Raw genomic sequence first — 25589 nt, forward strand, 5'->3', positions numbered from 1 at the left:
ATGTTTGTGGTTGTAATGTGACAAAATATGGAAAAGTTCAAGGGGTATGAATACTTTTGCAAACCACTGTATTTGAAACAGAAGATGTCAGATTGGGTCTAATTTTTGAATAAACGTATAATTTCTGTTTCAACTTAGTGGTCAAGACTTGTACATGATCACGATAAGTCAAATGAGAATCCAAAGTAATTCCAAGATATTTGTAGGTAGTGACAACATCAAGGGCTTTGTTTAAAAAAGTGAGTTGATTTGTTATATTGAAATGTCTCCTGGGTGAGGAAAAATACATGCACACAGTTTTTTTTAACATTAATTGACAAAAGATTATCTTGAAGCCAACCATGAAATGTCTGAAGATCTGCTTGTAACTGACTATTAATAGATTCAATATTGAAATCAAACAAAAAAAAGAACAGTATCATCAGCATACATTCAAATATTTGAATACTTCAATATTTTTGGAAGGTCATTTATGTATAATAGGAAAAGCAATGGGCCCAGTATGCTACCCTGCGGAACTCCCACAGAACAGGGCAGAGACCCGGACACAGAGCTTCCATGTTTCACAACCTGACACCTATCGGTCAAATAAGACGAAAACATTTGTATTGTAGATGATGAAAGTTGAAAAGAAATCAACTTTTGTAAGAGAGTATAATGATCAACTGTGTCAAACGCTTTACGAAAATCAATATATACAGCACCAGTTACTTGACCTTTGTTCAAAGCAGCACGTATTTGTTCAGTGAATAAAATTAATGCAGACATGGTTGACCTTGATGTGCGAAAACCATGTTGGCTATTGCTTAGCAGATTATTAGCTTCTAGTGTTCAAAGACCGGACAAGAGAAGACTAGTTTATTGACAGCTACTAAAAAACTGGTTACATCAAGAACAAACTGTACGAGTCACAAACACTGACATACTGACAAATTTTACAGACTTAATAGTAGCTCTGGCTAAATGTAGCAAAATGCTAGATAAAAAAATACAAGGAACTGGAGATAGAAGCTAAATTACCAAAATGCTAGCTAAAAACAAGCACAAAGAAATACTAGCTAAAAGCAGCAAAAGGCTAAGCTAAAAGTGTCAAAATGGTAGCTAAAAGTGGTAAAATACTAGCTAAAAGCAGCAAAAGGCTACCTAAAAGCTTAAACATCAAAAGGATGAAAAGTTGTATAAATTAAAATTAGCAAAATGCTAGCTAAAAGCAGAGAAGGGCTGTTTAAAGCAGTAAAAGGCTACCTAGAAGCCATAACAGCAAAGATGTAGACAAAAGATAAAAGTACCAAAGTGTAGCCAAGAGTATGAAACTGCTAGCCAAAATTACCAAATGGCTAAATTAAAAACGATAAGTGGCTAAATGGTAGCTAGAAATCTAAAAGTGGTGAAATACTAGCTAAAAGCAGAAAAGGGCTGTTTAAAGCAACAAAAGGCTACCTACAAGCAGGGAAAGGCTAAAGAAAAGATATAAGCTATGAGCAAAGATGTAGCACAAAGATGAAAGTACCAAAGTCACAGTGTTAGCCAAACCTAAAAAGAAGCAAGGTGCTGCAAAGAGTATCAAAAGGCTGACTCAAAGTACCAAAAAGTTAACTGAAACCTCATAGTAGCAAAATGGTAGCTAAAAGCTAAAATAGCAAAAGGGTACCGAAAAGTAGTAAAAATTAAAATGAGCAAAATGCTAGCTAAAAGCAGAAAAGGGCTGTTTAAAGCAAGAAAAGGCTAACTAAAAGCTATAAAAGCAAAGATGTAGCAAAAAGATAAAAGTAGCTAAGTGCTTGCCAAGAGTATTAAAAGACTAGCTAAAATGACCAAACAGCTAACTATAAGCTAAAATGCAAAATGCTAACTAAAAAGGCTAAAATACCAAAACAGTTGATAAAAGCTATAGGAGCAAAGATATTGGGAAAACCTAAAAGAAGCAAGGTGCTGTAAAGAGTATCAAAAGGCTGACTAAAAATACCAAAAAGTTAACAAAAACCTCATAGTAGCAAAATTATACTAAAAGTTAGAATAGTAAAAGGGAAGCAAAAAGTTAAAAATAGCTAAATGGTAGCCAAGAGTATTGAGAGGCTAGCTTAAGAAGAAAATATAAACTAATAGCTAAAAAAGGTAAAATGTTAGCTAAAAGCTTGAATAAAATTGATATATTCTTTGTAAACTCATCCCTGATATTTTTAGACAAAAAATAGTGATTTCACATGAAAACTGAACAGACATTTTACATCTGTTTATTCAGGGCTTTGAAGCAGAAAACAATAAAGAAGAACAGCTCACCTGGCTGCCTGCGGGTCCAGAATCAAAGCTTCGATGACGTGAGACACAAGCAAACAGCTCTGCTGCTGTCTGGACAGATGGTTAAAAAAATAAAATAAAGAACACAGGACTGTCAGAGACAAACGTGACTGGACTGAGGAAGGTTTAAGGATACAACTCCACGTTGCGAAGAGTGGTGTAATCAGCATCGAACAACGACTGGTGCAGATCAGCGTAGTGAGCAGCGAGACCTCTGAACTCGTCCATGCACACCTTCATCTGAGAAAGAAACGAAGGAGAACATCAGGAGGACATTTATTTGTTTATTTGGACCTGAAACCTTCTGCGGGTTTACCTGCATGGAGATGCGTCCGCAGCGCTGCAGCTCATTGCCTGAGGTGAGGGCGACGGTGGTAGCGATGGCGGGAGGGGGGCTGGTTTTCAGGCTGTTGCAGGTACAAATGAGCTGTGACAGCGCTTGCAGAGTGTCGATACGCAGTTTAATGAACTCACACTGAAACGTCAGCGGGCTAAGAGGAGTACTTGCAGCCTGCGGGCGAAAGATTATCAAATAAACTTCCTAAAACAGTTAGACGAAGAACTAAGTTGTTGCATGGTTGATGAAGCACCTCTGAGCTGAGCGTCACAGGCTCCGAGAGCTGCTGTGGTTTGTGTTTCTGACCAGCAGGTGCCTGCAGGGAACTCACCGTGAGGGAAGCGATGCCCTTTTGGTACGAGCGCAGGGCCTCGGCGATGGCGCTCATGGCTCCGCTGTAGTCCCCGTCCTCCACGTGACTCAGGCACTGCTCGGCCTGAGAAAACTCCTTCAGGCTGTTCAGCCAGAAGTAGAAGTGCTCCGAGGCCACGCGGGTGCGCAGGCACTGGTACAGCTCGCTGGAGAACTCGTGGCAGCCCTGCAGGCCGTCAGGAAAATGAGACGTTTTTATCCTGTTCCATGGTTTTATCACACCCGTGTTCTCTAAACGTTTGCTCACCATGCGAGAGGCCTGCCGTGCGATACGATACACCGTCCAGCCATTAGCTACGTTCTCCAGCTGCTGTTTGATGATGGTTTTCACTTCAGCAGACAAAGACGATTGGCTGGCAACAAAAATCACTGTCGCCAAAGAAACCTGCAGCAATCACAGTGATGAGAAACAAAACAAGTGTGAATTTTAAACCAGAAAAACCAGGTTACCACAAAGTAGTAGCAAGAAGCTAAAAGCGGCCAAAAGTTAGCCATAAGTAACAGAAGACTAGCTAAAAGCTATATAGAGCAAAAAGTAGATATAGGTTAACTGAAAACTAAAGTAGCAAAATGATAGCTGAATGTAACAAAAGGTTTGCTTAAAGCTAAATGTAATAAAAGGCTAAACACTAAAGTAAAAAGCACCAAAAGGTTAACTAAATGTATCAAAAGGTTAACAAAAAACTTTAGTACAATGGTAGCTAGAAACTAAAAGCACCAAAAGGTTAACTAAATGTAGCAAAAGGCTAACAAAAAACTTTAGTACAATGGTAGCTAGAAGCTAAAAGCAGCTAAAAGTTAGCTAAATGTAGGAAGAGGTCAACTAAAAATAAAGAAGCAAAATTGTAGCTAAAAGTAACAAAGGCTAGCTCAAAGCTATATGGAGCACAACTCTAGCTATATGCAGCAAAAAAGTTATTTAAAAGTAGCTGAAAGCTAAAGTAGCAAAATGATAGCTGAAAGTAACAAAAGGTTAGCTTAAAGCTAAGTGTATCAAAAGCTAACTAAAAGCTTAAGTAGCAAAATGGTAGCTATAAGCTAATAGCAGCAAAAAACTTGCTAGAAGTTACAAAAAGCATAACTAAGAAGCGAAGTGTAACAAAATGACAACAAAAGCTTTTAGCAGAACAGTAGCTGAAAGCTCAAAGTAGGAGCAATTTGAAATAGGATGCTCTTAAATCAGTGGAGAAATGTTTGTAAATAAAGTTAAATATTTTGAAAAGTAAAAACGTTGCAAAGAACTAAAACCATTGCACCCATCTCCTGAATGAACCAAGCATTTTGACGTATGAATGGCTGAAACAGCATGAAGTGTGCAGAGTGATGCTGACGCGTGAACGTTCGTCTCACCAGAAGCTCCTGCTGTTCGCCGGTGGAGGAGTGACCCACCACCTGGTAGAGGTCCACCAGATCTCCCAGCATGCCATCTCCCAGCACGGGCAGGTGGGTGGCAATGGCTGCCAGGGCGTGGCACATCAGGACGCGCGAGGAGTCGCAGGATAGGTGGAGCTGGCCGAGCAGGAACTCCACGGCTGGTTGGCTGAGATGGGGTCGGTTTTTCAGCAGCTTAACAAACGAGGTTAAGGCCGTCTACAAACATGAGTGGAAAAGCAGTGAGGGAAACCTTCCTTTAACTCCTAAAGCAAAATATTATTTTTTAACATAATCAACAGTTTTAGAGCAGAAGCTGGCATTAGTGTGATAAACATTAGCTAATGTTCAAAATTAGTTTCTAAAGCAGAATTAAAGAACATATACATGTTTTGGAAGCCAGATTCTGAACACCATTAGTGCTACATTTTAGATTACAGTGCCTGTGACCTCAATTTTTTGCGATAAATGTGATTGCACTTTTGGACAGATAACATTGATAACATATTGCAAAAGCAATTTCACACCACTGAGATGAACAGTTGTTGAGATATTTGCATGAGAAGTAACAGGAAGTGATGTCAAAGGGAAATGTCTGCATGTAAACAGAGCATTGCTACAACGGCTAACAACAAAGACTGTGGAGAATTTTCTGATGTTTCTTTAGATAATTTTAGTCCCTATAAGAGAGAGATGAAGAAGAGTCAAGAAGAGTCAGAGTTCAAATAATATAGTTTTAATAAACAAAGACCAGAGGTCTCTTTGATGTCACTTCCTGTTTCACTTTAGCTGAGCCAAATTCAAAGGAAAATATGACAGTTATGTGAAAAAAAAATGGGTTAAATCACGTGTTTTATGCCAATTTTCCTAAATATGAAAATATTTTCTTTGACCTTTTGTATTTGAAGGATAGGCGTGTTACAGGCACTTTAAAGAACAGTGTTTTTTGTGTTTACAGTCTTACTTTGAGCGTAGCCTGAGCACTGGGGCTGCTGTCCTGACTGCACAGCATCAGGAGGGACTCCACCCCTAAAACCGTGTCCTGCTCCAGCTGAACGACGTCTGAGGAAACAGGAAGTCCACCCAGAAGTGAGAAACAATGAGAGCAAACGGCATCAAACAGACTAACAGGGACAGGAGTTTAAAAAGGTCCCTCGGGAACTGACCTTTTTCCAGACAGGAAATGGCAATGTTGCAAAGGACTACGACCCCGTGAGCGGCCACCACCAGGTTGCTGTGGTAACAGCATTCTTGTGCCAGTTTAACCAGGTCAGTGAGGCGTGGGGGAACTGAAGAGGCACCTGACAGGAAAGCTTTCTTGACTCAGTTTAATGTCAGCCTTCCGTTCATAATTTGAACATGTTGGAACATTCTACAAAAATAATTAATGATTTACATGTCCGTTACCTGCTGCATTACTGAAATACTGCTTGACTGCTATAGTTCCAGAGAGGGTGGAGAGGACAGCCAACATCCCCAGCTTCAGACTGTTATAAGGAACCGTCAGAGCGCACTCGCACAGAGTCTGCACAGATTAAAGTTGTTAGATTTGACAGGGTTCCTACAGTTCAAAGAAAGTTAAATTTAAGACTTTTTAATGCCAGGTGAAATTAAATTTAAGACCAATTTCATAATAAACACAAATGACAAAAAAATAAAAGCAGTCAGAAACTCATGAATCAAAGTATTTTTGGTTGAAGTATTCAAATACTGCTAAAAGACCAACAGTTTTTATCCATATCTAACTATAGCAGAAACATTCTTAGCAGTCAGTTTTAAACTTAAATTAATTTATGGAAATCCTCTAATGACCCAAAATTTGGAGTTTTAGGACCAACAGTGGGTTCTTAACTCCAATTTTCTGTAGATGAAACTAGGGCTGCCACGATTAATCGATTAACCGACGACTAATCGATTATTAAAATAATCGATGACTAATTTAATAATGGATTAATCGTTTTCTTTTTTTTTGTTCTTTACTTTGTTTTTCTCTCCAAACTGCTTTGACACCTTCCACTGCCACATCTACCTTTCTGTCCTTGACACACATGCACAGTAGTGGTAACTGGGGTAGGCCGTGGACGTCACAAGACATTATACAGACAGGCTCTGGTATCATGGCTACCTGACAACAGAGCTCAAAGTGTGGGATCATTTTAAGAAAATGAAAGAGAAACCTGTGTAATATCTGCAGAGCAGAACTTRCCTTCCACAGCAATTATTTTTAGTTAGCATATAGCTAAAATCTAACGATGATTATACAATAGCAGCTGCATTCTGACGTGATAAGCTCTGTGTTTTATATTCAATTAACGTATGATCTGATTAGTCGACTAATCGAATAAATAATCGGTGATTAATCGATTATTAAAATAATCGTTTGTGGCAGCCCTAGATGAAACCCTTAAGTGTCTGTGACGTCAAGTTTTTGTAAGAAAAGTGAATGCTTTTTTGGAAAGACAACATTAACATATTACAAAATGAATTTCACATTGCTCAGATGRACAGTTGAGATATTTGCATGTGAAATAACAGGAAGTGATGTCAAAGAGGAATGTCTGCATGTGATTATTTGAAAAAAGTTATTTTTACCGATTATTTTAATATTTGAGATGAATTACAATCATCCTATTTACGTGTTCACATTTGTAAGACTTCTGAAAGATTGATTTAAGACATTTTAAGGCTAATTAAGTCCTTATTTTTGGATTGATGAATTCAATGCCTTTTAAGATTTTTTAAGGATCTGCAGGAACTCTGTTTTATGCCAATTTTAAAGCTACACCGAAGGAACAATGGCAGCACACCTACCTGAGTATTCTCTCTAATCCACAAGTGAGGAGCCTTTTTAGCCAGGAGCTTCAAGTCATTAATTGCGATCCTCTTTACGGCTTTTCTCGGGTCATCTCTCAAGTACTGAAGGAGAAGCTGCAACTGGGGAGATAAAAAGTTTCACCACCAAATACTAAGCATTAAAGCTCATTTCTGAGTATTTTATCACGACTCGAGCAAATAAGTGACTTGAAGCTACCTGCTTGGGGATATCGATGAGCGAGGAGGCAGCCAGCTGCGTGAAGGTGTGCAGCGAGACGATGACCATGGAGGTGGAGGGGTAGGAGTTGACGAGGTGCTGCAGCAGCTCTCTGCTGCTGGACGCCAGGCTGGCATCGTGATGCATGTGCTGCAACATGGGGATCAGCTTCAGCTTCAGCTCCACCGGGGTGTCCAAACCTGACAGGAGGAGCGCAAATATCCATCACAAGACTGTTTAAAGGATATCAGTCACGTTCATGTGAACAAATGTTTTACCTTGAATCATCTCACTGACTTTGTTGCAGATTCCAGCTGCAAAATCTCTGAAAAGTTCAAAACAGTAAAATCAACATGTAAGCAAGTCAAACTGGTTCCTTGCACATTATTTTGTTGCCCACCTCCTCCACCGTCACAAGCACCTCAGCCCACGTTGTTCCCACCTCAGCAGGTGCCCTCACATTTATGATTTGATTTGATGGGGCACACTTTTTAAAGCCCTTATCGGCTAATTATTACTGACTCTACACAGTGATAGGGCGACGGTTTTTCCTTACTTTGACTGTGCAGAGAAACTCGCAGCAGCAAAAATAGCAGCCTCCACTTCCACATTGTCATGAGAGTCCAAGCTCTGTCGAATACTGTGGTGAGCATTCTTCCTCTCTGGGATGATGGAGGCCAAACTACCGAGCATCCTGAACAGATGAAACAACAAGAAAGTTTATTTATTTATTTATAACAGAAATGTTCGCAAGCATTGTGCACAACTTCACCTCAGCGTGATGGCTCGGGCCACAGGATCGTTGCTATGGATGACTGAAAACACTCTTTTAACAAACTCATCCACATTGAGAATCTTCTCCAAATGTTTCTCGCTCTGTTGTGTTACTTTCAGCACACAGAGACGCAGAAAGTTGTTGCTGTAGGAAAGAGAGAAACGAGTTTCTATAAGTATTGCTGTAAACATCAATACATTCCATTACGTTTGTGAAATTATTAGATTTGTTTTATGTCCACTGGCATAAGAATCACAGCATTTGCAGTAATATTGCAAGCTCACGAGCACACGGATTGTGTTAAACAAATAAAGTGTAGGTAAAATACATATTAGGTCTGCAGTTGATTATACTACTGTGCATGTCTGAATATTGTGAATGTTATGGAAATTGACTCACTAATAAACGTAATTATGCAGGAGCATTATCTAATTCTTGTACAAAATGTGGATTATGGTAAACACGGCTATAACACAAGTATTCAGAGAAACACATGCATCTTTAGCTGTCATACCCGAGCCTGAAGAGGTCAGCTAGTTTTAGAAAGGCTGAGTTGATGAGGATGGGGAAGGGGTACTTTTGGAATAGCTTGGGGAACAACACCACCGCCTCGCACTGTTCTCCCAGCTTCCCTGAACGTAGCCCTGAAATTAAAAAAGCATTGCTCCAGTCACAACAAAGCAGACAACCCCCATAAAGTTGATAAAATCCTCACAAAACACGAAAACGCCAAATCAATGAGCCGAAAGCTAACTCGTTAGCACCTTTGTCCAGCTCCATAAGAGCGGAGTTAGCGTCCAGTTCTTGTTCGCCATAACAAGCTTCTGACAGGAATGAACGTGCTGTTGAAAGCGACATTTATTTTTTTATTATTTACTTTTTACTTTCGGGTTAAAGCTTTAGTTAAAGTAGTTTTAAACACACAAGATCCATTAGTCTAACGATGCTAAAACGCTCAGACTACATCCGGTCTGGATTTTTCAAAATAAAAACCATTTGAGCAACAAATTAGAGTAAATATTGGATTATAATTAAAAAAATGTTTAATCTGTAACATGAGAGTTGGGAAATAAGATTCTGAAATAGGTCTACTACACTGAGTTATACAGAACAGCGTTATTTAACTCTGTGATCTGCCGCTATCGATATTGTGTGCCCTTATTTTGAAAGTGTCAGAAACCAGATGCGGAATCGCTCCGCTCAGGAAGTCACTATCCAAACCACCAATCGCAGTCAAACGTTTAGCGCGGAATTCGCTTCTCCTTAGGACGACCGTTCGCGGGAAACACACCCCGAAGAAAGGATACCACCAGCTTATGATCCGACCAGCTTCTTCTTAATTTCAGATCGTCTCTTCTCTGGAACATGGGCATGTTTTTCCGCTCCATTGTTGACAGAGGAGTGGGCAGACGGAGGCAGAACGGTGAGACGTGATGCGTTTGGGGCACTTATCTGTTGACGAGCTGCTTTTTTGTGCTCCTGTGGATCCTCGGCTCGATTAGAAAAGCAACTCAACATTTTATCCAAGTTAAAGGAGTTAGTTTGTATAGCTGATGTTGGATTGTTCAGTTTTTGTAATTTTGTTGTTTTTAAAGTAGGATTTTTCATTTCAAGCTAACTCGAGCAACAGTTAGCTTGACGCGTGAACGCAACGTTTTCACTGTTCTGAAACATTTAAAACAGCAACAAATTACCTACGTCTCTCTGCATAAACTTACATTTAACTTTGTCAGACTTAAATATGAGGACACATTTATAATCACCCTAAAAATGACGCATCTAAGCAGTAGACATGTGTGCAAATGTGAATTTTGGGGGGATTTGTTTCGCATATATGTTGTATTTACCGCCTATCTTATCATTGTAGGTGCTAGCATAACAGGAAATCGCTTAATCAAATATGACCAGATGGTAAAAGTCTTATTAGAAAATGAACTTTATGTGCATTTCTAACCATACATTATTCTGTTCAGCACTCCTTGCAGAGTCTTGCTCCAGGATCCCTTTCACCTTGCTGGAGGACTACCAGTGTGTCCGGCATGATGAGCACATCTCGTATGGGAACATGGGCGACTCGGTGCCACCGTTTGGACTGGCCTTCTCCTCTGGTAACCGCTGAGCATCCTGTACAAAAGAGCAGGACGTTGTTGTTGTTTCTGACTTGAAGCGTCTTCCTTTTAGCTTCGCAGCTGCAGAACGTTCTCGCAGCAGCAAACGAAGAAGGGATTGTTAGGATCTACGACACAGAGAGCCGTGAAAACCCTCTTCTCAAAGGTACTTTTTTTAAACCAGTTGGTTTGTGCACTTTATGAATAAACAGCTGGCTGACTGAGTGCGCTACTTACAGAATGGCTGGCTCATGAGAACGCTGTCTTTGACATTGCGTGGGTACCAGGGGAGCCTCAGCTGGTCAGTTCACATTTACGCACAAACCAAGTTCTGTTTTCTTTACAAATGTTCCTGCTATATTTTGATTCCGTTCTGTCCTCAGGTGACTGCTGCAGGTGATCAGATGGCCAAGCTGTGGGATGTGCAAACCGGAGAGCTGTTAGGCAGCTTTAAAGGCCACCTCTGCAGCCTCAAATCTGTTGCATTCGCTCCGGGGGAAAAAGGTAAACTTTGTCTTGTATTGATCACAAAAAATACAGTTTTTTTTCTGTGGGGGTATGGGAGTAAAAATGAGGCTATTTAATTTACTTTATTGTTTCTTTTCCTTCTGTTAAACAGCTGTTTTCTGCACCGGAGGCAGAGACGGAAATATTATGGTCTGGGATATCAGGTGCAGCCATAAAGGTACAGGTGCATGTAAATGTATTTATACTACAAATAGTTTCAGTTTGATAGTTTGTTGCACCGTACAGGGGCAGATATTGAGCCTTTCCTGTTTCCTGTCAGATGGTTTTTACAAGCAGGTGAAACAGATCAGCGGCGCTCACAACAAACCTGAAACCAACCCTCCTGCTAAAGTGAAGAAGAGGCGGAGCAGCGTGCGTGGCATGGCGCCCAGCGTGGTGAGTTTCTGCTGCAGCTGGGAACATGAAAGCATTAACTTTCTCTTGTATTTATTATATTATTATTATTATTATTATTACAATTATTGCAATTATTATTATTATTATTATTATTATTTGTTTCCAGGACTCCCAGCAGAGTGTAACAGTGGTTTTGTTTCGGGATCAGCACACACTCATCTCCTCTGGGGCTGTCGATGGGTAAAAACACAAACTCTTTTTTTTTTCCCTCATCAATAAAAAAAGAAATTTCACTTATTTATTGTTTTTGTGGAGACAAATGTGGAGAATTTACAAAACTATACACTAAAACATTTATAGCCTAGGCTAACTAGCATAAAACAGACCTAGAACAGATCATAATAGCATCATTAAAAAGGTGGCAGTTATTATTGATTACAAATAACAGCAATAAAAAATATAACAATAAAACCCATTTGAAGACTCGAACGATCCTTTTTTCTCCCTCGCCATTTCAGAGTAATAAAGATGTGGGATCTGAGGAAAAGCTACAGCCCGTGCCGCCACGACCCCGCCCCTCTGCAGACGTACCCGTACGCCGGCTCCTGCACACGCATGCGTCTGGGTCAGTACCGCGTTTTCGCACACGTTTTTACTTAAAATTGCGCAACATTCCTCACACGCGAGCTGTTTGGTTCATGCAGGCTATTCTGGTCTCGTTCTGGACTCCTCGAGATCCAACGTCATGTGCAACTGCACGGACGACAGCATCTACATGTTTGACGTTTGTGGGATAAAAACCTCTCCAGGTAGGGTACCTGTGCCACCATGGATAGTTTCCTGCTTTTCATTATTTTATCACTAGATGGCGCTAATGCTTTGTGCCTTTTATATGTGAACATGCAGGACTAATAAGCTTATTCCTGTGTCATGGCGTGGTTGTATCTTGTCTGTTAGCAAAACTTCTCACGAACCACTCAGCAAATTGCCATAAAACTCACAGAAAGTGATCATTGGATGAACACCTGCAACTGATTAAATTTGGGAGAAAATCCAGTTCAAAATGGCTGCCGCAGCCAATCAGAATTAGGCAATACAAAAACAGCTTTAACTCAGTCACTTTTTTAAAAAATGAGCTAAAATTTGTTGTGGTAGTAGCTGAGAGTCGTTAACAGCATGTACTGTGAGCGTGACCTGAGGTTAAAGGTTTGACTTAAACGGCCACCACTCCATCATTTACCAGCATCTTGATCTAAAAGTGTGGAATGAAATTTTCTGATTTTATTTGCTCATCATTACTTTTAGGACCGTTTTGAACTTTTGTGATCCGTATTAAACACGTTTGCTCCCACAGTGGCAGTTTTCAGTGGACACCAGAACTCCACGTTTTACGTCAAATCCACCATCAGCCCCGACGACCGGTTTCTGTCCAGCGGCTCGAGTGACAACCACATATATGTTTGGAAGGTACTGCCTTTTAACTGTGCAAATCCCCCAGATATGGTTTAATGTTTTTAGTAGTTGATTCTGTTAAAAACTGGAGCGTTTCAGGCTTTTTTAACAATCGCTTCCCTTTCAGATTTCTGATCCCAAACGTCCTCCCATGATGCTTCAGGGTCACAGCGAGGAAGTGACATCTGTTGCATGGTGTCCGACAGATTTCACCAAAGTAAGTCATCGAACCCTGATGATTTTTTTTAAAAATTGTAGCGTAAAATGATCAAACAGCTAGGCCGATCCTCTCCTTGCTGAGTCATCTGAGCAGAATCTAAGTTTTATTAAAGCCCTCTGCTCTGCTGGCAGATTGCTTCCTGCTCCGATGATCACACTGTCCGAATATGGCGGCTTCACCGGAAAACTGATGATGCACAGTCATCGGTGGGGGAGGCTAACCTCGTAGGCTGGACGCATGCTAAATCTCCCACAAGTACGTACTTCTCCCTCTGTGATATTAAAACCATAAAACATTTATTTTATTTTCATTCGAAAACTAAACAGCTCAAATTAGTTTTCTTCCCCTAAAATATTGATTCTCTGCTTTAAATTAATAGTTCAGATTTTTTGAAGTGTACTCCCGTGGAAATGTTCTGAACAATAAATATCTTACCTGTAATTTAATTTGCAGGAAATGAGTTAAACTTTGACCGGCTTGATTGGCAAATGACTCAAGTGGATTCTTGTTGTCTTAAAAGGATATTCTGGTCATTTTTTGAAGTGATGTTTTACTTAATTAATGGTAGTAAACAACATATTGGTCTGAAAGAAAGCTACATTATCTAAAATGAAACCTCAACATTTTTGTGTGACATCAATCGCAAATGCTCAATCATGAAAAGAGCAAAAATTGAACAATGTTATGCAAAAGTGTAGTTTTTTTATTAGCTAATGTAGCATTCTTTTCATAATCGTATCTGTTTCTGAGTAAGAATTATTTTATTTAACTGAGAATGTTAAAAAAAAAGGGCCCTCGTTCAGCTAACCGTAAGCCCAGCCTGGAAGACTTCTGCCACTTTCACCATACTTCAATGCTCTACGACTAACAACCTGTAATCTGTTTAACTATCACGTTAAACTATTGCGTCAAAAATCACCAGACTATCCCTTTAAAACAGTTTCAGCCTCAAACTTTCAGAATGTTTAATTTGAACACTATTTCACAAACCTTTCCATCGCTATCTGTTTTGCTTTATGTAATAATTTACGCAGAATTAAATGCTTAGCTTTCTGCTAGCGGCACCTGTTAGCTTTCTGCTAGCGGCACCTGTTAGCTTTCTGCTAGCGGCACCAGCTAGCTGTAACATTTTGGATGCAGTCTGGAGCACTTCCTGTATGAATATTCTATTTTTCTATCACAATAAATGCTTAACTAAACTGACAACAGTGTAAAGGTTTGTGAAAAAGCATTTTTATGAATCTCTGAATCTTTTTAAGATAGCAACGGTTAGCTTATTTCTCCAGTCTGAATCTGTATAAAAAGCTAGCTAACACGAGTACAATGCTATATGTTTATTACCGTTCTCACAAACACATTAAAAAAGATCTGAAGTACCCCTTTTATGTCCAAACTGATCTGAACTTAATCTGAATGTGACTTTTGCTGATGTTTAGTGCCCTCAGTCCAAGCTGAAACAACCCCGGCCAGGTCCCAGAGGATGGAGAGTCTTGGAGGTCTGGCCTCCCCCCAGCTTGCTGTTTGTGCCCCCAGTGGAGCTGCTCTGCCTCTGCCCTCCAGCACCACATCGCCCATCCTGTCCAAGCCAGCTGGTTTTCAGCAGAGGGCATCATCTTCTATCAAACAGTGGCTCTCTCCGACCCAAGGGTCTTCCGGATCTCTGCCGCACGAGGTGGTGGTCCCGTGTCTTCTAAACTCGCGGAGCAGCGCCTCCGCAGCCGAGCAGCGGTTCAAACGCCGGCTGGGCGCCGACGACGGCTCACCTGCACGCTGCGAGGACACCGCGCAGAGCGGCCGCAACACTGAAATCTGCCCTGCGGCCAAGAGGAGCCGCGTCATGTCCGGCGTCCTCTCCTCCCTTCAGGAGAGCTCAGACTGTCACACAGAGGACGGCCAACAAGCTGCCGCCAGGCGGGCTGGGAAGGAGAACTGCAGCCCCACAAACTGGCTGTCAGAAATGAGCCAAAAGATGAAGAACAGTCATGAAGGTCCCATCTTACTGAAAAAACATGATGTCAGGACGCATACTTCACCAGTAAGTACAGAGCGTCCAGGGTTTAGGAACAAATTCACTTTAAACGCAACATTTTCTTTTTCATCAGAAAGGAGGAGGTCATGTTTTTGCCCCTGTGTGTATATATGTATGTTTGTAGCTTTAGCTAAATATCTAGAAAGTGATGAGTGGATACACATGTAGAAAAACCTTCACCCAAGATTATGTGAGATAACCAGTAGAAACTTGATTATTCTGATCATCAAAGCTGTTTTCTTCATTTTTGTTTTTCAGATTCTCCGCTCTCCACACAACACGAAGAAAATCCCCATGTATTTTACAAAAAAGCTTCCCGAATGATCTGGTGTGCGCTAATGAGATGCTACGCTAATGTTTGGAGTGTTCATTGTTTTTAACCAGGGTTGCACAGAAGTTGACATAACTGTCAGTCTGAATGTTTATTTTGATTTTGACATTCAGACGTGTTTTTTTTTTAATCTAGAATTTTAATAGAAACTTGAATTTTGCCCTCGCCTCCCACACTAACTTCTGATGCCTGATTCTGGCTTAGAAATTAATCTGCTGAGTAAATCAGCCAGTTCTCTCCAATCCAACAACTTTAAAAAGTACAATAACTTTGTGTTTTTATAGGTTATACAGAACTTTTACCACATCTAGGGGGCATTTTTAACTCTATATTTGTTCTTCTTTCTATATTTAATCATTTTTATCTTTTTACTCGGTTCTGTGTGTAAAAAAATTTCTTGTTTTGTTTATTTCTCGCACAGTTTTGAACTTTTCCATTAGTGTTCTGCTGTCGGTTTGTTACATTGACCGTGAGCTGTTTATATGTACAAAAAAACCCATAGAATGTTGATTGGTTTATCTGTATTTAATTGCCATCTAATTGCTGTAGTCAAATTAGATTAAATTTATAATTTTTTCGGTGTTGGCATGGTTTTTGACTGTTACATTTTTTGTACTGTTTTCATCTTTTGGTTTTATTTGTTTTTAGCCATTCATATATGGAAATGTTCAGCTCATTCAGGAGATGCGTTGATTTTTTCTTCCTTGTTTTCCTACCCAGAAAAAATAACTTGAAGTAACTTCTATCCTATCATTCAATGTTTTTGCCAGTCGTCACTGAACTGTTTCAATGTCGACTCTTTTGTTTTCACGTTGTTGACCAGCCCTCCTGCCGCGCCCTGATAGGCTTAAAAAGTTTCTAAGTGTCCAAATACCCGCGCCGTGATTGGCTGTCAGGAAGGTCAATCAGTGACGTACACCTGTCAACGCTTTTCTCAGTCCAGCGCTCAGACGAAGGAGCGACGACTGGCTGCCTTGCCTGGAAGCGTTTTATGGCCGCCTGCTCGGGCTCGACATCCACTTATTTTCTCTTGTTTTCGGTCTTTTTAGAGGCCGCAGAAGCTGGACTGTTGCGGTATAATCAGCGAGGATTGCAGCGAGGACTAAGTCGCTCTTTATGCGGTTAACTTCACCGCCAAACGAGTCCGCCGAACGACGTTTTTTTTAAACTTCATTGTGGCAGAGAGAGTCAGCGGAAGTGTCTAAACTCTTGGATTAAAACCGATGCTTGAAGTCGTGGAGTTGGTGCTTTAATGAGGACTTCCATGAGGTGCAGTTCCCGGTTTTAACTTATTTTCTTCTCACCGGTGCATTTTGTCGTCACATCAAAACAAGCTAGCATGCTAGTTGTGTGCATTGGCTGCTAGCTATAGTGTTTAATCCAGACAACTTTGACAACAATGCCTTACCTACGTTATGCAACAGGTAGAGCCACCGAAAGCACGACAAATCTGCAAGAACGGATGGATATTTAGACATTTATTTGTATTTCTTACGATTTAGCTCGGGTTGTAGTGCATTCATTGTTCTATTTAAAGATTGTTCCGCGTTTAAACAACACTTCAGTGATGGACACAGCCTGATGACGAGCAGACATGATGGATTATACAGAATAGCACAAGAAGAAGCCTCAGCAGCAGCTCGTACGGTTCTCTCTGGATTTTTAATGCTGATACAGAGGAAACCCTAATCATCGTCATCAACGACAGCTCGAGTTTCATGCATCAAAATGTCGGCCATCTCTGCATCCGAAAAGGTGGACGGCTTCACGAGGAAGTCCGTGAGGAAGGCTCAGAAGCAGAGGAGATCCCAGGGTTCGTCTCAGTACCGCAGCCAGAGCACCCCGGTGGAGCTCTCCCCGCTGCCGCAGCTCAAAGGTACGGTGAGGGGATGGAGGGTGGTCTGCCTGTCCTGACCCGTGTTTGTTGTTGTGTGCACAGCTGGATCTGCAGCACCTAAACGCTGCTTTTAAAGAGAAACCTGTTAATTATTAGTTGAATATGTTAGGTTTTGTTGTGTCCTCCACCCCTCCATAAAAAAGTTAATTTGTTCAGAACTTCTTGTCAAAGTGTGTTAAGAACTCGGCACAAAAAGTAAGAACATTTTGTGCCACATTTATGTGCCCATAAAAACTGAGTCTCTAAACAGCTTCTTCTGCTATATGTTGTTTTATTAGATGGAAGTGAGCAGAAAGAAGACATAGTGGCAATTCATTTAACAAGCAGAGGCCTCAGTAGCAAGTGGAAGAACCATACACGGCCACAACAGCCTTAGAATTCATTTAACAAGCAGAGGCCTCAGCAAGTGGAAGAACCATACACAGCCACACGAAACTTCTCATGCTGCTCTAAGTTAAAAGTTTAAATAAGTTAAAACAAGTTATTTTGGATTGATCAGGCTTTAAAATAACTTTCAAAAGAAATAAGATTATTTTTGATTTTGGCTTAATAAACAGGAAAGTTGCAGCATTTTAAAATACTCAACTCAGGGATCTATAATCTCTAGGATTTTCATTGAACATTATGAGAAGTTGTGATTCACCCCCCCCCCCCCMAAAAAAAAAAGTTTCTACAGTCTTTTAAATATTGCATTTTGTTGCATTGTGCCAGCACGTGCCTTTTTAAAATTAAAAAAGCATGTGCCTGCAAATTAAATAGTTGCAGTTGGAGACATAAAATACCAGTCTGTTAAGTTGTCAAAACCTTTTTATGTACCTTCAGGAAAATCAAGCAGCTTTCGTTGGAGCTAAAGTTCTCATTTATGGTATGACAGGGTACAGCTAACCAAAAAGTTAGCCTTGCTGACTCATAATCTTCTAAAAAATAGTTTCACTAACACTAAACCACTAAACATGTAAAAAAAATAAAAATAAGAGGAAGCTAACGCTTACAGCTAATTATTAACCACTACTGTCACAGCATCACATGTCTTTATCTCGACTGACAAACCTGTTGATGTTAGTTAGCTGTTAGCAGAGTAAAAATTGGCAAAACCCAGTTTAGCGGAAGCTAATAGGTCTGCTAATGTTTTTCAAAGTTGGTGAAAAAGCAAGTGCTGGGCGGTATACCGTTTTGTACCGAATACCGGTTTTTATTTTTGTTATGATATGAATTTTTTTGAATACCGGACATTCCGGTTTAAAAAAGCAGAACGTTTCGTCGCAGCCACCAGTGAACTGTTGTTTCCCGGGGGACATTTTTCCTTGCTGCACCGCTATGTGCGTTAGCATGCTAATGTTTGGAGCAGCTAGTTGCAGCAGCAGGTGGCGATTCCGCTGCTTATATTACTAACGTTTAAAAAAACATCCCATTTTCGCCGTCGCTGAATGTAGTAAACACCTCTTCAGTGACGTGCACAGTTAGGTTTAACGCGGTTAGTTAATATGGAGACGTTATGCTGATGGAGACTTAACGTGGTTCTGTTGTGAAAAGCCCGCAGGAAGTAGTTCGTAGTGGAGTTGGAATTGACTGGTGTGCAAGGTGAGTCGTGCTGAAAAGCTTTAATAAATAACATTAAACAATAAACCTGATCATAATCTTTTCTTAACCCTCCTCCTTCACGACTGGACCAAAATGCGTGACTACTGTCTCCAACCACCAGTCAGAGAAGAACAGACACAGAGGAGGGAAACAGAGACACAGACAGAGGTACAGTAAAAGAAAAAAACTCAATAAGCAGGGTTTGTACATTTTATTATCAGCTGAGCTGTGATGAAAAGAAAAATACAGTCAAATACCGTGAAACCGATGAAAATGTTGAAAATACCGTGATATAAAACTTTGATCATATCGCCCAGCTCTAGTTCTAACTCACTAGCCATGAGAAAAAAATATTCTTTTTTATGGGTCAGGGTGAAAAATCACAAATTCAGTGGGCTGAGCCAATTACAGCTGAGTCAGCAGAAGAGTAACATGCCTACTTTAATTATCTTTTACTTTAAGTATTTTCAGCAGGGCCTGGAAACACCTCAGAGGGATGTTTGAAGGTGTGTTCATGTAAAGGCTCTGTGTTGCCACCCTGATCATACCTGAGGAGTCTGAAGTCCTGATCTAGAATGAGCTGCTTGCATTGTTTACTGTTGTCTCGATGCTGGTAAAAACTGTTTACAGTAAAAACAACTTGGAGAAAAGATAAAGAGCTATCTCTCTCGCTGGGACTTTTCAGGTTTATACGGCATATTGGAATGTTCTATAAGATTCATAAAGGAGGGATTAAGTAACCCACTCCCAACATTTCACATGACTATAAAGACTAGGTCAAAGAGTCACCTGTTGCATACCAGCAAAGTTGGTTTTAACCTGTTCATTTGCCCTGAATTGTTTAATGCTTACTAACCAGCAGAGCCTTGTGATTGTGCAGTGAAATGTGACGCTGCGTGGAATAATATGGGGAGACAGACGGTATAAAAACTTACTACCGGTATTTGTTTTAGGTTGAAGCATAATTATATGTTGTAGGTAGAAACAGGCACATCAGCTCGTCCTTCGTTCAGTCGAAGAGGTTTAATATTTGTCGTTTTAGTTTTACTCCGACACGACACCTTGTTTTTTCAGCACAGTCATACATTCCCCGTTAGAGGCACGCCACAATGCGTTCCAAACACCAACACATCTGTTTGTTCTTGTCGTTTGTCTTTCTCTAAGCGCTGTGGCAACGTGACAGATCGACGCACGCATACCGATACCAGATATCTCATCTGGTTGACTTCCTTTAGCCTGAAGTCAAACTAATCCTGTTGAGCCAGCTAATAACTACAAGTATTTAGGTCTCGACCAGCAACGTGAGCGCATACGCTGCACACTTTTTTTCACCAAATATACTAATAAAGTGTAGCACACAGCTCCCATTGTTGCACGTTAGGCTCGTATGACATAGAGGATTGGAAGTGATCGACCTCGTTCAGATCGGGCTCTCTTTTTTTTTTTTTCTCTCTCTCCCCTTTAGGTTCAACAAGCTGCAACAGCTTGAGAAATGTTTGCATGCTCAAGGGGACGAGCGAGTAAGAAGGACTTGCCTGATCTGGTAGTCGAAGCTGCGTACGAAGCGTGATGCAACGTCTTTTTGGAAACTTAAATAAAATGATTTGGTTTTAACAACAAACTCACTCTTTTGGATTTTTGGAGCAGGTGACAAAACGAACCCGATACTTTCAGGAGACATTTGAAACAATTTTAAGTAATTTTCTAGTCTGGGTTAAAAAAACAACAACACAAACTGGCATGAAACGGCATGTCACGACTGTGACAAGAATGAAAGTGACAGGCAAATTATCCCACTGTCTTCCCCTGAAAGCTCTAAGGGATGTGTGTGTTTTGATCCAGCAGCTTCTGCTTTTCTGTTTTATATATATTTTTACATTTATCTATTCAGGAAACAAGCTGTGCGACCTTCTGTAAGGCACAGTCAGGTATTAACAACTTTACATAATGTTTACTGAAATTAGTGTATATTTTTAATAAAATAATTGTGATTATTATGAATTTAATGTTTATAGAAGCAGCAAATTAATAAATGAAGCTTTATGGATTTGCATCAGCTGATCAATTAAAAACGACAGCGGAGTTGTTCCGTTAGAGCAAATTAAAGATGTCTGATTTGAATTCCCTGACCGCTTTTCAGAGTTTTTTTAATTACTTGAACCTGATCTGGTTAAATCGTCTCGAGTCAGTGTGATGTTTTGATGATGTTTTTGAGCACTTCTTGTGATGCATTTAAAACTCTAAATCGAGGATATTCAACAAAATTTCTCTGGAGGCCGCAGTTTCTTAAAGCCAACAGTTTGGGGGGGTGTTGCACATTAATGGTAGGTGACATACTCCAGCTTGTCACATAAGTATTATTTGTTTATGTCGTTGCATTGAAACATAACTATTTTTTTAAAACTATATTAAAGTTACACAAATAAAGCACCTTTTCTAAATATGTTTTTAACATTTAAATAATACGTATTACTTAATGTAACTGCTAATTATAATTAAACCACTCTGTTATGTAATGTTTATGGACAAACACACGAAAGGCAGAAAACAAATGAGTCTGTCAAGTCCTGTGTTTACACTCAAACACATGAGCAATCCAGAGATTGTTTTTCCATTCAAAGTAAATAGTCAGCAAATCAGAAGAGAAGAGCCAGCATTGTTGTTGTTGTTGTTGTTTTTATTTAGATGGAAAAGACTTATTATTATTATCATTATTATTAAAGTAAAATAGCTTGTGTTATTATGGATTACTATTTTATTTCTCTTTTCTACTTAGTAAAGCAGTATCTGATGATTTTTCTTAACTACAATTCATATTGAGCAATTTAGTAATTGTAGACCATGTCAGATAAGAAAAGTACTTATTTATCAACTTTATAAACTGTTTTCTGCTGTTTTTGTGATTTTTAAAAAGCACATTTTCCGGGTTAATAGTTCAAAATAAAATTATTTAACTATGACAGCCCAGAAAACAGTGATAAAAATCAGTGGTCAGCACCTGACATGATGACTCTCAACACTTTCATTAGCTTTATGCTAATCCGTGTTATTAGTTTTTTACAGAGAAGTGTGAATTGCCTCACTTCCTTTGAGTTAGACGTGATGTCATTTCAGTGTTTGGTTTCCAGAGAAACTAGATTTCTCCTGGCTGGTTGTTTATTTTTTAAGGTGCTAACAGATCGTAGCTTAAAAGCATGTTTTTTTCCCCTCCTGTAGTGGAGAGGTTGAAAATGCTCATGGCTCCCATTGTGTGATAAACGGTGAAGAGATGAGTCATTCAAGAGACCGGCGTTGTTGCCATGCCAACCACAAGCCTTGAGAAGCGAGCCGGGGACGTGTTTGACTTTTCCAAAAACAGACCGCTTAATTTAGGTTGAAATTTTTGTCACTGGAGTAAGATTTAGTCAGCTGAGCCACCTTTTCTTTGACTCAGTCTGTGACAGCAGTCTGGTCTCAATGAATTCAAAACCAGATTTCTAGATTCATATTTTCCTGTTGACCCAGGTTTTTGTTTTTCTTACAGAAGCTGCTGTTTGACAGTTTACTCTCAACGGTTTAACCCGGCGGTGCCCACTCGAGGCCCACTATCCTGCATGTTTCAGATGTTTCTCTGCTTCGACACACCTTGGTTTGAACAAATGACTGATTAACAGGCATCTGCAGGACTTGAAGTCTTGCCAAGGAGCAGAGAGAAACCACTAAAACATGCAGTGTACGTAGCCCTCGAGGACCATAAAGGCCTGAAGAAACCTGTTCACAAACACCAGTTTTATGGATTCAACAGTGCCACGGGGATTAAACGGTTAAAAATAACGAAATTGGTTGGGATTCTTCCAACTCAGATTTCACTGGTTCTAACTAACTCTTGTGGGAGTTAATGATTTAATCACCAGCTGTACTATAACCAGATTACCTGACCTTGAACACTAATCAAAATATTAGATTTTTTTTATCCCCAGAACCTAAATGAGGATTAATTATTATTAATTTACAGACCAAAATCTATTATTTTGACCCTTAGGTATTGTTGTATGTTCTGCGCTGTACACTGTGGTCAGTTTTCTTTGTCTAGAGAAGTGTTGTCCAATCCTGGTCCTCGAGGATCCATCCCTCATGTTTTAAATGTTTCTCTGCTCTTCGGCACGTCTTCAAGTCCGACAGAAACCTGTTAACCACTCACTTGTTCACATCGAGGCCTGTCAAAGCAGAGAAACCTCTAGAACACGCAGGATGGTGGGCCTCGAGGACCAGGATTTGAGACACACCAATCAATAAACCAACAGGGTGGTTTATTTACTGCTCTGGAGCAGTGGTTGCTGTTGCCTCCGTTTTTGGGTAATAATCACTGGTATCAAGTCAAACTGCTGCGTTTATTAAGCCAATTTAATCTATTTTAAGTAAAAACAACTAAGGCAAAAGTGGGGTCCCGATCCCAAGTTTGGGAACCACTTTTTTTAGAGAATCATTGAAGATAGGGAAGGGGACTAAAGAAATTAATTTAATTTGGTACTGATTCTTAAAAAGCGCATAATGTGTGTGTTTTTTATTTAAGGTGATTCTGAATCAGTTTTGAGTGATTACTTATTTTTATAATTAACTTGTGATAATGTTTAACACAGCTAAAAATACACTCACAACACATGTAACTGGTCTCTAGCTTGCAGGAAGTTTGTTTGAGGATCTGATTGCTGAGTAGGGCGATGAGACGGCCTCCGTCGGCGTAATATTCAGGAGGGATCAGGTCCTGCAGCTGGCTGGTAATGGTATTGTATTTCCTGGTTCTTGGCCAGAACCTACGACCAAAATAAATGGTTGTGGCTTTGGCCCGGCCGCTGGGGATTCTAATCTTCATTCAAGACTTAATCTTTTTGTTTCCTTGTCCTAAACACACGGAGTAACTGAACACGCTATTATTTTACAAGACATCAAGCTAACCAACACTCTGAACAAAACAAAAAATAAAATAAAGCGACTTTTTTTGTTATATTTTTGACATTGGAGTTTTAAGTGGTACAAAAACGTTTAAACCGTTGATCAAAATATAAATATTTTGTGGTGTAACGCAAGCTAGATTGAGACGTTTTAACCGAAGCGCCAAGGTTTCAAACAGTTTGGAGTACAGTAAAAATGAGAAACGGCTCGTCAATATCGTGTCCGGAAAAATCTGCCCACCCTGTTGGTTTATTGATCGATGTGTCCCAAACACACTGTTCCCATCATGTCAGCTGCGGGCAATCACTGTCTTTCTAGGAAACAAAAGGACAATTCTTTGAGTTTGTTTGAGGGGGTGTTGCTTTATTTATTCATTCATTCATTCATTCATTCATTTTTGCTGTCTGTTTCCATCAGTTTATAAATATCTGCAGCCTCAACTTATAATCTAATTGTTGTAAGTCTGTTGGGTAAAGAATAAGTTATACAGTATAAGACTTTTGCGCCAACTGCAGGGAGCAGGACTTTGAGATCAAAAGTAAATTTCACTGCCTAGTCAAATAAAACGTAAATTCCAAACTGATTGGTTTTCTGTCACCACACCAATGACCCAGTTGTTGTAACGGTTTATCTACCTTTCAAATATCTAGACACTTAATTTAAGGCACCACAAGATATTTACATTTTTATTCCTAACCCACAGCTTCCACCAGCTGTTGCCCTAACATCTACATAAAAGCAACCGTCCACCTTGCTGCTGCCCTGTATTATCTTTAAATCTAACAGTCTGGTCCATGCTAGCATCTTGAAGAGTGAGACTGATCTCCTGAGGATTTATTAGAGTCTGAGCGCCGACGTGAAGGCAGACAGCGGTGTTGAAATCTAGAAGCTAAGACAGACACAGGAATGTGTCCTCTCTCTCTCTCCTTGCTCAGTTCTGACCTCTCTTGACCAGATCCTCTGACATTTCACTTTTCACTGCCACACATGCTCTGGTTTCTATCACTCATGGTAGATAGTGGATGGGTAATAAAACACTGGTTCTTTGTGACAGGCGAGGCGAGGTTACTACTTGAAAGAAACACTGTAACGATAGAGTCAGATCTCATTTGGTCACAGAAGGTTTTCAAGAAAAAATGGTTTTGGACTCAAAGACTACATATTTTCTTTTAATAGATTTAGCTAACCTTAGAGTTCTTATTTTTAAAATAATTTCACACTTTGTAATTTAGAAACACCTGACTGAGGACTGATTTTTTTAAAATTGAAGTTTATAAGCTAACCTTTTAGTTTCAGGTAATAAATATATTGGTATTGTGCTGGCGGCTGATAAGTGCTGACATTATATATGCATGCATTTGTTCCAGAGTATATGTAAATGTGTATATATATGTATTTGTTTGAGAGAAAACACCACATCTTTAATAGTTTATGTGCTAACGCAAAAGCTAACGGGCTAAGCTGAGGTTCTTCAGTGAAGCAGCTCTATTGTCCTCCATCATTTTCAGTTTCAGGCTGTCATTTCTTCGTTCTCCTCAGTCGACATGCTTTGGTTTCATTTAAAAGTTGTGAACAAACAATCAACGTTAAAGCTGGATAGAGCTTGTACCGAAGCAACCTAGCAAGCATCATCAACATGGTGACATATTGGCTGTGTCTCATTTCATGGTCTGAATCCTCATGAGTACGTAGCCCAGCTGGACCACGTGGGCCACATCCTTCAGTCCAGGTAGGCTGCGGTCGAGCCTTCGCTTGACGTCAGCTTTATGTAAGTTTACGCGACAATGTGCTACCTCCGTTACATCATTTTCATATCAGACTTAAAATGTGTGTATTTACACGCCTTTTCACTGGAAGAATAACTTCACAGTTAAAACATAAATAAATGCAACAAAAACGTTAATAATTTGGCTTTAGCTCCAGTACTTATATATTTATCCGTATACTTGCAGCTGCATTTTATGCAACATCTTATTGCAGCCTTTATCTGC

General features: G+C 39.9%; 3 protein-coding genes across 4 annotated transcripts in view; 2 read left to right on the plus strand and 1 right to left on the minus strand.

The window, feature by feature from the left end:
• ints7 (integrator complex subunit 7) overlaps positions 1-9164 on the minus strand; it is a 13611-nt gene extending 4447 nt beyond the window's left edge. The window contains exons 1-16 of the mRNA XM_014015718.1: positions 8949-9164; positions 8699-8828; positions 8182-8328; positions 7966-8103; positions 7688-7734; positions 7410-7609; positions 7190-7312; positions 5786-5903; positions 5545-5679; positions 5343-5440; positions 4358-4597; positions 3255-3392; positions 2967-3173; positions 2615-2809; positions 2435-2538; positions 2281-2349 (exon numbers count right to left, since the gene is read on the minus strand). Of these exons, the coding sequence (XP_013871172.1) occupies positions 2281-2349; positions 2435-2538; positions 2615-2809; positions 2967-3173; positions 3255-3392; positions 4358-4597; positions 5343-5440; positions 5545-5679; positions 5786-5903; positions 7190-7312; positions 7410-7609; positions 7688-7734; positions 7966-8103; positions 8182-8328; positions 8699-8828; positions 8949-9042 (2183 nt within the window). The 5' untranslated portion in view covers positions 9043-9164. The remainder of the gene's footprint in view (positions 1-2280; positions 2350-2434; positions 2539-2614; positions 2810-2966; positions 3174-3254; positions 3393-4357; positions 4598-5342; positions 5441-5544; positions 5680-5785; positions 5904-7189; positions 7313-7409; positions 7610-7687; positions 7735-7965; positions 8104-8181; positions 8329-8698; positions 8829-8948) is intronic.
• Positions 9165-9450: 286 nt separating this feature from the next.
• On the plus strand, positions 9451-15770 carry dtl (denticleless E3 ubiquitin protein ligase homolog (Drosophila)). 2 transcript variants are annotated; one of them, XM_014015720.1, is made up of 15 exons: positions 9451-9607; positions 10158-10292; positions 10366-10458; positions 10532-10593; positions 10676-10796; positions 10912-10983; positions 11080-11195; positions 11323-11396; positions 11675-11781; positions 11861-11965; positions 12511-12623; positions 12736-12825; positions 12960-13083; positions 14265-14863; positions 15116-15770. In XM_014015720.1, the coding sequence occupies exons 1-15, from the start codon at positions 9550-9552 to the stop codon at positions 15179-15181; spliced, it is 1935 nt and encodes a 644-aa protein (XP_013871174.1). In that variant the 5' UTR covers positions 9451-9549; the 3' UTR covers positions 15182-15770. The 2 variants fall into 2 exon arrangements, with proteins under 2 accessions (XP_013871174.1, XP_013871175.1); XM_014015721.1 differs by having other exon boundaries at positions 9452-9607; positions 10912-10977.
• Positions 15771-16098: 328 nt separating this feature from the next.
• ppp2r5a (protein phosphatase 2, regulatory subunit B', alpha isoform) overlaps positions 16099-25589 on the plus strand; it is a gene marked incomplete at its 3' end in the record, with an annotated part of 36495 nt that continues 27004 nt past the window's right edge. Inside the window, 1 exon segment of the mRNA XM_014015722.1 lies at positions 16099-17064. Within this exon segment, the coding sequence (XP_013871176.1) occupies positions 16917-17064 (148 nt within the window).

This window comes from Austrofundulus limnaeus, unplaced genomic scaffold, assembly GCF_001266775.1.
Source record: "Austrofundulus limnaeus strain Quisiro unplaced genomic scaffold, Austrofundulus_limnaeus-1.0 Scaffold133, whole genome shotgun sequence".
Lineage (NCBI taxonomy): Eukaryota > Metazoa > Chordata > Actinopteri > Cyprinodontiformes > Rivulidae > Austrofundulus > Austrofundulus limnaeus.

Excerpts from the sequence above, each read along its gene's own strand:
- dtl (XM_014015720.1), top strand. The coding sequence starts at position 9,550 with ATGGGCATGTTTTTCCGCTCCATTGTTGACAGAGGAGTGGGCAGACGG. Across the intron at positions 10,293-10,365 it reads TGGACTGGCCTTCTCCTCTG|CTTCGCAGCTGCAGAACGTT; the intron begins GTAACCGCTGAG and ends TCTTCCTTTTAG. Across the intron at positions 14,864-15,115 it reads TCAGGACGCATACTTCACCA|ATTCTCCGCTCTCCACACAA; the intron begins GTAAGTACAGAG and ends TTTGTTTTTCAG.